This window comes from Sycon ciliatum, chromosome 13 (genome assembly GCF_964019385.1).
Source record: "Sycon ciliatum chromosome 13, ocSycCili1.1, whole genome shotgun sequence".
Taxonomy (NCBI): Eukaryota; Metazoa; Porifera; class Calcarea; order Leucosolenida; family Sycettidae; genus Sycon; species Sycon ciliatum.
Window position 1 is genome coordinate 22,223,714 of NC_088655.1, and position 15,613 is coordinate 22,239,326.

General features: G+C 47.6%; 1 protein-coding gene and 6 non-coding genes across 7 annotated transcripts; 4 read left to right on the forward strand and 3 right to left on the reverse strand.

Annotated features, from left to right (window-relative positions):
- Positions 1–1,123: 1,123 nt before the first annotated feature.
- Positions 1,124–15,481, reverse strand: LOC135829375 (uncharacterized; the record flags this gene model as incomplete). The annotated part of the gene is given in 8 exon segments (XM_065341778.1): positions 1,124–2,298; positions 4,434–4,537; positions 6,273–6,392; positions 6,996–7,095; positions 8,495–8,575; positions 13,453–13,536; positions 14,126–14,233; positions 15,412–15,481. Coding segments are annotated over 8 exon segments (754 nt in total), but the record flags the coding sequence as incomplete, so codon positions are not given.
- On the forward strand, positions 2,467–2,539 carry Trnaf-gaa (transfer RNA phenylalanine (anticodon GAA)). The gene has a single exon. It is a non-coding gene; the product is annotated as a tRNA-Phe (tRNA).
- Trnak-uuu (transfer RNA lysine (anticodon UUU)) lies at positions 3,958–4,030 on the forward strand. Its single transcript has one exon. It is a non-coding gene; the product is annotated as a tRNA-Lys (tRNA).
- On the reverse strand, positions 5,440–5,512 carry Trnaf-gaa (transfer RNA phenylalanine (anticodon GAA)). Its single transcript has one exon. It is a non-coding gene; the product is annotated as a tRNA-Phe (tRNA).
- Trnak-uuu (transfer RNA lysine (anticodon UUU)) lies at positions 6,788–6,860 on the reverse strand. The gene has a single exon. It is a non-coding gene; the product is annotated as a tRNA-Lys (tRNA).
- Positions 9,367–9,439, forward strand: Trnaf-gaa (transfer RNA phenylalanine (anticodon GAA)). Its single transcript has one exon. It is a non-coding gene; the product is annotated as a tRNA-Phe (tRNA).
- Trnaf-gaa (transfer RNA phenylalanine (anticodon GAA)) lies at positions 14,611–14,683 on the forward strand. Its single transcript has one exon. It is a non-coding gene; the product is annotated as a tRNA-Phe (tRNA).
- Positions 15,482–15,613: the final 132 nt, after the last annotated feature.

Consider the following 15,613-nt stretch of genomic DNA (forward strand, 5'->3'; position numbering starts at 1 on the left):
TCCGCCGACCATAAAAGCCTTGACATCACAGCTGAACGTGTACACCAAGGGAGCAGAACAGTTTAGGGTCCGGCGGATTCTGCCGGCAGAAAAATTGGCAGAACTCGGTACTTTTTCTGGTAAGTTTCATGCATGTTTGGTATGTGGATAGAAAAATGGAGCAGAATTCGAGGAATTGCCCGCCATAAGGTTTGTATGGTTCTGCCAATTTCACTGCTTTTCAAGCAGAATCTGCCACCTTTTCGAGCAGAGCTCGCCGGTCCCTAGAACAGTTACATAGGAAAGAGCGGATGAGTAAGGGAGTGCATGTGCATGTGTATTGTGATAGAAACAAAATGCATCCTGTACGGGAGGAGAGATGCACGAGCCTGACCAACTAAAACTTCTCACACTACACACATGCAAGCAAGCTGTGGAAATCTGCTAACAGCCTCCTAAAGATGGGGCTTGCTGAAAACTTGGATATTTGTTTACTTACAGGGGAAATCACATCATAATACATAGTAGGAACACTGACAAGACGTACAGTATGATGTATACTGGCTTACATCATACATTATTATAGTAGATTCCACGCACATTGAACGCTTACATACATTTACGTTGCAGCGCAGAGCTCTGCTCTAGACTACTTCCTTTTCCCTTTCTTTGCTCACCACTATGTATACAGCTTTGGTAATATGAAAAGTTTGGCAACCCCCTCGCTCGGCCCAACATCCCCTATGTTTTGTCCACCTGTTTTCCAGTAGGGCTGTGTTAATAGTAATAAAAAAGGCGAAAGACTTCGCAGAATTCCTAACAATCAAATTACCAAAAAATACGTGATGGGCATGGTTGTGTTGATCCATACTCGGACATACATTGGGATAGGAAGTACATGTACAGTGCTGCTCAATGAAATCCAGTCGTGTCACCCAAGAAGTTAGCACCTTGCACCGCTTTCGCAGTCCAGCAGTTGCAGGTCTAGGGCTGCGAAACCGTGCGGCCTGGCGCGTGCTTGAGTCGCGCGACTGGATTTCATTGAGCAACACTGTACCTTGGATACTAAGTATATGTACACTGTTCATGCTGCCCGGCATGCATGGGGGTACGTCTTTTCAGATTTCCACTGTATTGCTTGATATTCAAGATAGTTCAAATCTGTTGCAACATCAAAATTCATAAGATAAAATGACATACAGCTGTGTCAAGATGAGGATAGCGAGCGGCTGTCTCAACGCCTCCAACTGTTGAAGCTAGTCAAGAACCTTCAAAGGCTTGTAACAAAGCCAAGCATGTATGCAGGCACTACATCTGTTCGTGATGGCCTCGTGCGTGCGTTCACATCACAGTCGACCTCTACCAAAAAAGAGATTTGACCATACCGAATGCTCAGGACCAGCGGAAACAGTTTTTAATTGGTCCGGCCCTACCCTAGTCCTTCATACACGTAACAGTTTTGATATAGTAAATACTAAATACACATGACCTCCTCGGCAGTAAACACACGTTGCTGGTCAAAAGTTGGTCCGGCCATGGCCTGACCAATCGGAGCGGTTCCGCCGGGCTTGATGCTACTGTGATCTCCTTGGTCGCGCTTGAGCACTGAAGCGACCAACTGTGTCCCCGGGAAGGAGACAGTTTGATTCGGTATTTGGCTGTTGAGTTACGACGTGCCGAGGTGCAAGCTGCTGGAGTATTGAATGGGTGGCACCGAAGAAAAGAAGAAAAAAACCATCCACACATAACGAGTGTGGAGAGTCTGGAGACGGACGCCCTATGAGTGGATAGGATCTGGAACAGGTGATAGCTAACTGGAATCTGGCACGGGTGGTAGCTAACCTGCTGCGCATACGGAGAGTCCAATACAGACACCTCACCGCGGGCACAGCTTGATAGCATTTACACACCCGTTGTAGTCCCCTATGTTCTCTTGCTGCAGTTGTTGCCGTTCTCTTCCATTCTATGCAGGCATGTGCACTTTCAAAAATAAATAAAATAAAAACACCACTAGGTACAAGATACCAGCAGTTTTCGTCCATTACAGGAACACTTGTCAGACCAAATCCCCACCACGCCAGCAGTCATGACAACCGCACGGGGTGGTAGTTCAAAGAATACCCGCAGAGGTTGGTCGACGCACAAAACGTGCCGCCAGTCAGGGAAGCATCGGAACGCGGCAATCCAGCCGTATGCACATGGCCTGCCTCTGTGTGAAGCCGGTGATCTGCTCTAGTTTGTTGCAAGTCTGTCTCCAAACTCGGTGACGATGATGCGCCTTCCAAACTGCTTGACATCTTCCAGCTCTAGTGGCACATTCTAACACGCACAGACAAGATCACAAGGTGCACGGATGCACGTGTGTACACATGTGCACGCACACACACACACACACACACGTACATGCACACACATGCACGCACACACACGCACACACACACACACACACAAAATACAATACAGGCTGATATTCAACAAATAACAACAGCCGAAATAGCTCAGTTGGGAGAGCGTTAGACTGAAGATCTAAAGGTCCCTGGTTCAATCCCGGGTTTCGGCATTCCTTTTTTTCTACATTTTCTTCTTTGGAGAGCATTACAGTGGCTAGGGGGTAATCTTCATTATTTTGATCTTTTTGAGAGTAGCTATGGAGCTGAAGCTGTATTTGCATGAAAAGACTGTTCACCATTTCTCAGGATGCTGATATGCACGTTTCAGAGATCTTTCATTTCGCACAAACACACTATTGACAACACCAAGAGTGCATAAACAAGAGTATGCGACTATGGTTATGGGTCAGTGCGCGGTGCGCTGCCTTCATTACGTAACTTGCCTTGATCACGCTCTGAAAGCATGCATTCAAACTCACAATTTCTCATACGAGCCCATCTGTTTTTGCTCGATTCGTTCCAGTACCTACGCGATCTCTAAATTCTGGCGCGTGAACTCCAGTTCCGTACGAAAGTTCATTTCAAACCAGAGGGAAAGTGCGGTGTTTGATTTTCCGCAGTGCGCGGACTGCAGCTGAATGATGTAATGAAGGCAGCGCGCCGCGCATCTGGCCCATAGAAAAGAGATCACAGTTGCATACTCTTGTTTATGGACTCTTGACAACACATGTGGTAGTAGAAAAGTCGTAGAATTTAATATTTTGATGGGGACGGCCCTACAGACCTTGGTGTCTTGTTACAGAGAACGCTAAGTGCTCGTTGCGGAGTGAAACAAAGGCGGGTAGATGCTCAACTTGACGACACGAGACAGGCAGACGCACGTGTATCGGCAGAGACTATGGGAGTAACGACCTCTGCGCTGCCACTTGAACTCAAGTCGTTTGGCCCATTGTGCGACCATCGTATCGCGCTTTCGGGTATCCGAAACTAAAGTGGGAATCAACCTTTTACCATAAACGTTAGTGCCCCTGTCTGTAGTGGACTTCGAAAAGAGTGCTCCTGAACACTAGCCATGCAAGTATGGTAAACTCATGCCCAAACATGGACAAGCACGGAAAGACCGAATACGCTTAGGACCAGGGGGTAATTGGCGACCTTAAATGTGCGGTTTATACCACAATGGTGAAATTAAAAGTGATTAACAGGATAAAAGTATGTATTGCGTGACAACCAAATCTGCGTGCGCCTTATACTGTATACGCAGAAATATTCGTCTGGAATTTAATTTCGTCTTTTTCGTCCAAGGAGCTTTTGAACTAAATTACATGCCGGACTAATGTCGATTTGTCCACCTTTTTTCAAAAAACGATTTCGGTCCATGGACTAAATTCTTAGCTGGGCGAACTCCCTGTCGTTGGAGTTTATTATTGACAGACTAAACGTTCTGCCCGCACAGTACTCCAGGGCAGCTAATACTCTGGAAATACAGTAGTATGACAAAGTGGCACTTGATCCCATCAAAAAAGGTAGCATGAAGAATATCGGTTTATGCTCTAGGACTAACAGTTACTGTGCATAGCCTGAGGATGCCCGGTTAGCTCAGTTGGTAGAGCATCAGACTTTTAATCTGAGGGTCAAGGGTTCGAGTCCCTTATCGGGCGACCAATCTTTTTTTCCGCCGTTGGCCAATAAAACTGTTTTTTTAATTTATGAAACCAAGCAGCTTATCCAAAGCTAGATGGCCAGTCGGAAGTTCGCAACATCAACAAAAACATGGCTGCCTTGCAGGAGGCTTTCTAAGCTCTCTCAGGCCCACCAAGAACGATCATCTCATCCAACCTTCAGTACAAGCATCAGAAGTGATGATGGCAGCGGCGGCAGCAGCAGGACCACCAGCACCACCACCAGCAGCAGCAGCAGTAGCAGCACCAGCAGTAGCAGCAGCAGCAGTAGCAGCAGCACCACCACCAGCACCACCAGCAGTAACATCAGTATTGGAAGTGATGATGGTGGCGGCACAGCAACAGCAGCAGCAGCACAGGCAGAGACCACACAGTACCGTACCTGTTCACATTCCCGCAACAAGTCTCTGAGCTCAGACGCTATCTTGCAATCTAAAGTCAGGAATGATGTTACGTCACCGCCAACACCCATACGACTGGTACGTCCTGGATCGAGGAATGACACAAGACACATACGGGGCTCAGAGAGCTAACGTAGACCTAAAGGCCGATTCACAAAACAACTTTTGCAACGCAACATGCGACCTGCGACACCTGCGACGGCGACACACGGTTCACATTCTCATTTTGGTGTTTGCGACATCCGTATGCACTGGACATGCACCCAGAGTAAGAAAAACTGTACTCCAACTCCATGTATGTACGTCGTGGGTCGCATGTCGCAAAAGTTGAGCTTTCCTCAACTTCTGCGACAGGTACACGTGGTGCATCCACGTGTGCTTGCGACTGTACGCGACAGGCATTTTTTTGGTCGCAACTGTCGCAAATCGCGTGTCGCGTCGCAAATATTTGCTTTGTGAATCGGCCTTTACAACAGCATCTTCACAACTAGCCCTCGGCGAACGTATTTCCAGAGCATAAGCCGCACTTTACACCGGTAATCCACCGGAAAAAAGGCAGTGAGGCTATACACTATACTATGATGGTCAAATGAACGGTGAAAAACAGGGTAGATGTCTGTATTGTGTGACAAAAATATGGTTTTCTATTTTTTTTACTAGGAACACAGCCCTACCGAGAGACATGTGGAGACATGTGGAGACAAACACAAAACAAGACACAGGGGATGTAGGGATGACGTGCCGATGTACCGGGAGCAACTCGACCGACCAGAGGTCTCGGCGTTAGCGTTGCAAGATGGCATTGAAAAAAGGGGGGAGGGGGTGCAGGGTCAAGTAGCAAAAATTATAATTTGGTGCAGCTGGGTGTAACTTATACTCCCGTGCGGCTTTCCAAATGATAGTATATTCTTGGGGAAACTATCAGGGATGCCCAGAGGAGCTCCGGAGTTGGGTGTGGCACGAACAAAAAAAGAAGAAAAAAAGGAATGCCGAAACCCGGGATTGAACCAGGGACCTTTAGATCTTCAGTCTAACGCTCTCCCAACTGAGCTATTTCGGCTGCTGAAAACTGCACATAGGCTGCAATGTTACAACCATTCCCAATAGTTGCAATTTTTCTTCAACTTGCAATCATTACAATCCAGGCTGTGTTTCCACGGCACCAAGAGGTAATAACCCCGAGAGTCTGTTTATGCATCTCTGAATTCTGAGCTACGGCTGCATTGCCTTCATTATGACATAGTCCGATGACGCTCAAGCTGACTGGATTCGAATTTTCGCACAGTCAAGCGCAATGATTACAAGCAAAAGAGTAGGAAAGATCCAAAGTCAGGATCTGTACGCGACACATCACACCCCGCACACGACAGACCTCCTAAGGTCTGAGAAAAAAAAGGATCGAACAATCATGGGATACAACACAACAACATGGGGCTAGGCCCTCTGCAGACTACGTACATAAAAAACCCAGTACAAACTCGCTTCAAGCCTAAACCGGTAGCGGCAGCGGTTGTGATGTGTGCATTTGCATGCGTAAGTGAGTGCGGCGGGCATGCGTATGTGGGTGGGTGTGTGCGTGCGTGCGCGCGCGCGTGTGTGTGTGTGTGTGTGTGTGTGTGTGTGTGTGTGTGTGTGTGTGTGTGTGTGTGTGTGTGTGTGTGTGTGTGTGTGTGTGTGTGTGTGTGTGTGTGTGTGTGTGTGTGTGTGTGTGTGTGTGTGTGTGTGTGTGTGTGTGTGTGTGTGTGTGTGTGTGTAGGTGCATATGTGTATGTGCATGAAGAAGCAAGCGTAACGCTTGAGAAGGACACACAGCAACTGACCACATCTGTGAATGTAGACATCCAGGGATAGAGGTAGAGAGTAATTGATGACACGCGAGATTGACGGGATGTTGATGCCACGCGATGCCAGGTCAGTGGCCACCAGAACATCACATTTATCTGAGAAAGGTGGAAGAGAGAGAGAGAGAGAGAGAAACGTTGTACGGGAAATGGGTAAAACACCCGTTTCCAGAGCAAAATGGAGCAGATTATTGAGTTTCTAGTGCCAGGCTCAGCAAAATATCGATGATTTTGGAGCAACATTTATGCGGCAAGATATCAAGCGGAGCAGAATCTGTCTGGGCCTGGTGCATGACTTTTTTTGACGAGAGGGTATGCCCCCCCCCCCCCCCACGCCCCTGATTCTCCTATCTGGGTAACGACAATTGAAAAAAAAAGAAGAGAATACCAGGCCATGTTGTTGAAGAAGCGTGTACCTCCTAGATTCAGTCAGGTCTGAAATTGGCACTGAATTCTATGCTTTTGCAAAAGAAAAAACGAGAAAAAAAATCGGTCGCCCAATAAGGGACTCGAACCCTTGACCCTCAGATTAAAAGTCTGATGCTCTACCAACTGAGCTAACCGGGCTCCACAAAGAGGATATGGTGAAAGGTGCATTATAAGGTATAAAATAATATGGTTCGCCCGCCCACGCCCCGTGGCCGCTTGACTTCTCAACGGATTCCAATGCCTGCTACAGTACCAAGGAGCGTAACACCTTACCGTTTCTGAAAGCGTCAATGGCGGCATTCCTGTCCGACTGCGGTAGGTCAGCATGGAGTGCGGCAACATGAAACTGTTCCGTGCGAAGGTGCTCAACGACCTGGCTAGCAAACAAGCGGCAGCAAACACGGGCAAGAACTTACAGTGAAGGCACGTTCATAAGCATTCTGCTGCAGGTCTAAGTAAAAAGGTCGATGTGGAGATAGAAATTGTATAATTGAAATAGGAAAAGATGATCGTGGTGCTCATGTCACGCACACACGCACGCACGCACGCACACACACACACACACACACACACACACACACACACACACACACACACACACACACGCACACACACGCACGCACATGCATACACACACGCATACTACTACTACTACTATTGACAGCTGCCAGAAATGGCCACGCCGCTCCCCAAAGGGAGGTACTGTCAGAGAGGTTAGGGGAGAGGTAGGCAGTGCACGCATACACACACATGCACGCACACACGTATACACACACGCATGCACACACACACACGCACGCACACACGTATACACACACGCACGCACACACACACACGCATGCACGCACGCACACACACACACACACCCCTACATGCCTACGGTTGTGGATTTAAATGCACAATCGTGACAATCGTTGCCATGCAGTGTGCGTGCGTGGCATGAGCCACAATCATCTTTCCTACTTCAACAAGCAGATCTGCCCGGCACTTCCGGGGTATTTTTTGCACAGTTCCTGACTTGCATAAAGGCTGGAATGGACAAAGGGGGAGAGAGGGGAGAGGCAGGAGCATGACGACCCTTGAAAGAAGAACAGCGTTGCATATCCACAACGAACGAGGGCCACCTCAAGAGGAACTTGAAAGATGCACACGGGAACCGAGCATGTTACTGCATTTCCGCGAATATAAGTCTCACCGTAAACTTCAAGGGCAAAGAAGGGAGTGCGACTAACACGTTGAGCCACCTACACGTACAAGCCAGGTCCAACTCGGATAAGCATTCAGCGGCGGGGCCGAGCTGGCCTCACACTTTTGGCCACAGACGTCTGACTGAACCTTTGGTCAAAGACCTTTGGCTGAATCTCTGGTCAAATTGGCCAAACATGTAAAGCGACATCCTACTTATGTGAATACTGTATAGCAGCAGGAAATTTTCGGACGGAATTTATTTTCGTACGATTTCGTACACGGCCTCTTTCGTACTAAAATAAATTCCGTACTAAAATCTGTTCATGTGAAATTATGTACACTATAGCGTGCATACTGCTTGCGAACACGTGTATTTAGCATGCAGCGTAGCTAGAACTGTGCGAAAATATAATCCGTCCGAAAGGTCGAAATTCAGCTTTGTCCGAAAATATTTTCATCCGAAAATTCCCTGCTATAGAATAACTGAATATACTGACACAATTAGGCTCAGACCTGAAAGTGAGGGTGCGTTCTATAATCGAGTGTGACTTATAATCGGGGAAATATGGTTAGCTAGAGCTGACCTCGTTGACTTCAGCGCCATTGGAACAGAAGACCAGAACCGGTGGACGGGTGGTGCGGCGCAGAACCTCCAGAAGCTTTTTCTATAACGGGTTGCACGGCAACATGGACAGAACAAACAAACACACACATGTACAGACACACACACGCGCGTGCACGCAAACCCACACCCAAATATGCGTACACCCACGTACGCGCGTACACACATGCACGCAAGCACACGCACAGCGCGAGCGCGCGCGCGCGCACACACACACACACACACACACACACACACACACGCACGCACACACGCACGCACACACGCACGCACGCATGCACGCACACACACGCACAGCCAAGTGGAGGATGAACAATTGTTTGCTTGTACAAGATGTCAGAGCAAGTAGACCATTCACCAACTCCCACACAACTATCCAGCGTCTTCTTAGCAATAACGCCCTTTTTCAATGTAGTTCAACCGTGAATAGTGAATAGTGTGGAGATGGAATGCCCCAAGCAGTAGGAAGAGTACAGTTCGTTTCAAAAATATAGACGCGTGATTTCAAAAAACCGTTAGGCCAGCACCTATGCCACTTAAAATCTGTGATCACTTTGTGGATAAAAATTTCGAAATTGGGCGTTTGCTATCCGATCGCTTAGCAATCTATATGAGAGTAATTGCGGGAAGGACCTGAGCAATGTTCCGAAAAAAATTCTCAAAAAGCTCCAGCCGAATTTGAAATAATTATTTCAAAAATACCATGCGTTTATATTTTTGAAATGGACTGTAGGTGTTGCTACAACATTCAGCATACAAGTAAAAAACATGAATATCATCCTCTATGACGAACGGCATCCTCACATGCAGCGCTCCTGCCTCACATCTCCATCCGCCGAAATAGCTCAGTTGGGAGAGCGTTAGACTGAAGATCTAAAGGTCCCTGGTTCAATCCCGGGTTTCGGCATTTCTTTTCTTTTTTTCTCCTCCACAAAGTCGGATAAAGTACCGAAAGAACATAAAAGAGAGGTTCTGCAAAACGAAAATGCGTACAAACTTTCGCTCTACGCCATCAAGTGAGAAGCCTCCCACGAACTTTCGCAACTTTGGACGCGAAACTTGCAGGGAACGTGAAATGTACTTTCGTTGGAAATTTCGTTGGAAATTTCGTGAGATCGGGTCATGGCGTACGTGCACTTGGCGCGTGCAAACTACGAAAATGTGCAGAACACAAAGTTCGTGCCTGTCGCGAAACTTCGTGCAAATTTTCGTTTGCAGAACCTCTCTACTGTCTGTTCGGGGCCGTCCGGGGATACCGAATGTTTTTTTCAAAACAATTTTGAGCACCGCTCGTACTAGTACCATACCCCTTGCCAGCCTTGGCCAAGCGCAAAAATGGGCCCACTCACGCTAGCGTCGTGAGTGGTGGAGGAACCGTGCATGTACAAACAAAGGCGGTCAGAGCAGGAAGTAGAAATTGAACGGCAAGAAAGCTCCGACAGGACTGTTGCCATAGTTTAGGAGGACTCAAGCGAGCGATGTCGAGCTACAACGAATCGAACAACTTTGTTTGGTCGAAGGAAGATGAAACTGAAGTTTTTCCAGTGTGTCGATCTCTCCCCCGATCGTCCCAATACTTTTTATAACGTTGTGGAGGCGTTGTGGACCGTGGCTCCTGGAGATGCTGACAAGTAGACATTCTTTCCGGGGGCACAGCGTTCCTGGAAAGAAAAATATGCATCTGCTCCATCAGCTCGTGACGAACTATTGAAGGAAGCTGCAGCCGCCAGAAGACAAAGAACTGCTAGCAAAGGTAGTGAGCGATTGCTCAAGTCGTATTTTGAGCCAGTTGATAAGTGTAGCAATTCTGAGAAGACGTCCGCCGATCGTTCACAGCACACGAGTCAGCCAGTGGTGCTGAGCCGTATACCTGAAGTGAACAACGGTATAGTGATGTTGCGTATCGGTTTTATTAGAAAGAAAGACTTTTCATGGCTCATTTTTGTTGTGGTCCTTTGGTTTATTTTGTTTTGTTTTGCGTTCTCCTTTTCACTCAGTTAGACTGTTTTGGTTGCACATGCAGTTTGTGCATGCACCATGGAACGGTTACGTCATTGTCATGCGTTACGTTTTGTTTGCGCGCATGCTCATATGTTGCCATGATGTTTGTCTTTTTCTTCAGTTTCCAGTTTACCTCGTCGTGTCCGGTCTTCTTGTTTGTCCGTCTCCGTCTTGTCGAATAATTATGTAAAACTATAGTTCAGTTTCGTTGTTGTGGGCAGGGAGGCTGGCCCCCTGACGCCTGGGGAACATGTGCGGGTGCACAAAATTTGGCGATCACGCCAGGATAGTCAGGGAGACGAGGAAATAAATGAGGCCTGTGACCCTGGGTCCAAAAAGAAGCGGTGTTTTTTTACGCAATTGGTGCTGCCTCGAACAACTTCTTCACTGCAAAAGTTACTGGGAACAAGACGCTAATGAAAGAACTGGAGAAAACTGCCAGCAGCTACTTGTCTTATACTGCGGAGCTGAAGTACTACCGATCATCTTCCGTGTTTCAACCGCAGAAATCAGTTCTAGCCCACAGTCTTCAAGAGGTACACAATCAAGTAAAAATTCTGCGTTAACTCAAACTGCGTTGCAGGCAACCAAGGAGCCCCGTGGTCGGAAAGCTTGATGGATAGAGGCTTTGGCGGAGTTCGAGTTTGCTATTGTGCACCGCCCTGGGTCTCGACACAGGAATGCCGATGCCATGTCCCGCGTGGTGACAGATGTGCCGTCTCCTCCGCCGAGTCCGCCGCCACTTGCTGCTGTGATTGTTCCTCAGACTGCCGAGATTTTTCCTCCGCCTGTTTTTGTTCGTTCTCAGGTAAAAACACTACGATATGCCATTGCTCGGGTTGCAGACATAACAGTAAACGTGCAGCAGTCGCTCACTTCAGTAGGATCAGCCCAACTGACACAAGAAGATGGAAGCAGTCAGCAAGCTATGTGCTGAGTCATGCATTCTATTCCACAAACTGCAAGATCCAATTCGGCGTCTGTCAGTCAGCAGTTCACAAATGAAATCTCGGGGTCGTTTTCGAACCCGTGCTGAGGATATCCGACTTGACCGTGTCGTCAACCCGCATACGTCTTGGGATGATGCCATTCAGGGTCTACAGGATGAGGCTGAAGCAGATGAGGCCGTGGGTGCTCCGTTGAAGGTGAAGCAGCTAGTCGACGCTGCGCAAGTTCGCCGCACGACGAATGTGCTGCCATTGTCACATATCCTGGAGCATGTCCAGTTCCCGCATGATCCTAGTACTGCTGCGTCGATTTCCAGTCGCATTGTGCAGCAGTTGCTGAAGTTGTTCCCCATCATGAGCATCCACCAGATCTCAACAGGACAGTGGGCACTTGCGAGCAAAGCGGACTTCGCCCTGGACAGGGTTGGAAACACATTTGCTGACAATGTGATGTTGTCCGCGGAGAAGGTGAATGTTTCACCTTCTGACAGTGTCAGTGGCAGCAGTGTTGTCTATCATCTACTGTAAAACATGTAATTTTAGGTGTATTAAAATTTCGGTGGCAGGGACCTGCCAGGTTTCGGGTGTAACTTAGAATTAGGTGACCAGCGTTCCCTTCACATACAGTGCATACTCTAGTACTAGCCTTTAAGGTGTAATTTAAATTTAGGTGCCTGGTTTCTCTAACGAAATCACCGAACTTAAAGTTACACCGAAAATAACATGTTTCGCAGTACCCAGAGGCAGACATGGCCTAATGCCGTTTTGAAGAAAAAAATCGGCAACCGCGGACGGCCCCTTAGCTCATTCTAGCGTTAACCCCATTCGATTTCATGGCAAGTAAAGGGAGCTATGGAATATTGTAATTTCACATGTTCAGAGTACAAAATTTCCCATGCTTTCGGTGCATCTCTTTCATACCTACAATTTCAAAAGCGGCACAAACACTGCCACACATCATCCAAAAGGGAACTGCTCCTCTGCACGTAAAACTTTTATCCACCCAATAAATAAAGGGGCCCGTCAGTAAATACCGACATTTATTGAGAAAGGAAAACTAGTCATTTCTCTTCCCCCCCCCCCTCCCCTCCCCTCCATGAGAAACAAACACATACAAACGGTACATATATTTTTTCTTTCTTTTTTTCTGGACGTGCTCACACACACACACAAACTGTGCATCGATATTTTTTGAGGAACAAACAGGCGCTCAATCCCCTCCCCCCTAAACGACTACTTTTTTGTTTCTAGATAAATATCTATATTAAATTTTACGGATGGCCCCCCAGTAAGTTACAGTAAAACCTGGTTTAAGCGACCACCCCACGGTGCAAGGAAAAGCGGTCGTTAAAGCCAGGTGGTCTTTAGAACCACGTCCCACAGTGTCTGTGTAGAACTGCCGGTGCATGGAAAAACGGTCGTTAAGAGCAGGTGGTCGCTAAACCCAGAGGTCGCTTACACCAGGTTTTACTGTAGCCAACCTGGTCTTTGGTCCATATGCCAACAATTACCAGCACCTAAAATTTCTGAAATCAGAGTAACTCATCCACGCAGAAGTGATAGCAAACGTAGATAAACAAGGATGTGCAACTCGAGATGGTGTGGCCCATGGTGGAATTTTGTTGATGTCATCTTTTCTGGAAATCATGAGTCATACCGTACTACGCACGCGCTGCGAGTCTTTCGGGAAATTTTGCAACGCGCACTTGGCCGGGCTTTACATTAAAAAGGCCGGTGCCCAGCACGTGCTCTCACACTGCTCAGCGGCAAGACGCGAGTGCTCTGTACGACACACGTCGTGCTTTCCGAAAGAGGTCCCTTCCGCCGTGGGCCGGGGTACCTGCAGATTGTGGACAAGAGATGCGGAGTTGCACACTCTTGTTTATCTACTCTTGGTGATAGGCAACGGTAAGCTGTCAATAAATTTCGTTGGGAAATTTAATGCATGGTCTGCAATACAATAAGAACTCACAGGTTTCTGGTAGTGGTGCATAAAGAGAACATCTTGACTGATACCACGAGCAGTCAGTCCAGAAAAGCCAACGTGGATCGTGATCTATGAAGAGAGGGAGAGGGAGAGGGAGAGGGATAGGGAGAGAGAGAGAGGGGGGGGGGGAGGAGGGAGGGAGGGAGGGAGAGAGAGAGAGAGAGAGAGAGAAGTGAAAGCGGCAGAGACAAAATGGCCAGACAAAAACACTTCTGCTTGAAACTCTGCAGCAAAATTCGAGCTCTACTCCCACTACACTTTCCGTGTGCTCGCAAACTAACTTTCGGACGGCATTGCAGCTAATGCACCTACATTTCAAGGATCGTGCCGAGACTGGGACGAATCAAGGAAAATATGTGTGCTGGTGCAAGAGTTTTGACGTCATGAGTACAAGGTAGGGTGGTGGCAAGTAGGGTATGTATCATAGGCAGCACACCACACAATCACCCATTATCACAGCTGCATACTCCTGGATACGGACACTGACCACTGCGACAAAAGTGTGTGCGTGTGTGTGTGTGTGTGTGTGTGTGCGTGCGCGTGGGTGTGCACGTGCGTTCGTGTGTGAAGGAGAGAGGGAAAGAAAGAGAGAGAGAGAGAGAGAGAGAGAGAGAGAGAGAGAGAGAGAGAGAGAGAGAGAACAGAAGGCATAGCTTACTGGATTCAGAACAGCAGATCGAGCGAGTCGCTCCAGAGACTCTGGCAGGGTAGCGGACCACAGGGAGGTTTGACGTGGTATATGCCGGCTTGTGGCTAGGCCAACGATCTGAAGATAGAGAGAGAGAGCCCATAACGCAATGATGTTGTTTGTACCACCCACACCCCTCACAGCCACCTGGATATGGTCGCGTAGGGTGTTGAACATTGTATTGCTGATCCCAGTATACTCACATTCATTACTGACACCTCCTATACACTTTGGCAATGCACAATGGGATTATTGGCAGCCCTAGGAATATGTCCAACAAACATTCTAAGGGCAACGACAGCTGCGCACCGAGATCTTCTTGAGGGCACCAAATATACACTCCGGGTCAGATTTCACCCTTTCAACTCTTACCGGTTTGTGACTTGTCATAACCGTTCTTACAGCTCAAAGTTTACCTCCATTCAACTGGTTGGTTCCCGCATGATCTAACATCAGCCGAAATAGCTCAGTTGGGAGAGCGTTAGACTGAAGATCTAAAGGTCCCTGGTTCAATCCCGGGTTTCGGCATTCCTTTTTCTTTCTTCTTTTACATTTTGCACCACACAAAAGATCGGAGTTTCTGAAATGGCACGGCACTCTCTCGAAAGGCAACTTTTGTGATGGAGTCCTATCTAACTAAAAGTGGCTGCCAGCAAGAGCAGTTGCTGCTTTGGCTGATATTTTACTATCTCTCATAACTTGTCTTGCCCTAAGCTTGCACCATGAGCACAGTAGAACTCCACAGGTCCGGGCACAGCACAATGTATTCATGCTGCTATACTCTACTCACTGGCTGCTTTCTGATATGAACTAGAGTATCAAAGACACACAATAGAGAGGTTCCGCATAACGTAAGTATGTTGGTAAAAAACGTAGTCGATCTCCGGAAAGTCTTACATACATTGCATGCAGATCTGTGTTTCGCCATATGAAGTTTTCGAATCGCGTAGCTGCCCTTGGCAAATCGAAATGCGGCATTGTACGATAGGGTCGACATGGGGACAGAGTCATAAATTTGTACTCCCAACCACCTACGGACAACCTACGTTATCAGAGCCCTATCTACGTGCTCTACGTAGACAGCTTTCCGTAAGTGGAGTGCAAACTCGCGAATTCACGGGTTTTCCAGTCCACTAAAGTAAAGTTGCTCAACTACGTAGTGCGGAACCTGTCTAATACTGGCTTTGTCCACTGGACATAGAGCAGTATAATGCAGCCTGAGGACCTTACACACCTGCTTAGTATCAAAGACACACCTTACGCAGCTGGTCTTCGAATCCGCGGCTGAGCATCTGATCCGCCTCGTCCATGACCAAGTATGATATGCTATTGAACAAATACAATGAACATACAAACAGACAGACAGAAAGACAGCCAGACAGACAGACACAAAGATAGACAGACACACACACACACACAAGTAAAGCAAAATGTGAGCGAAAAAGTTGCCAGATGCGA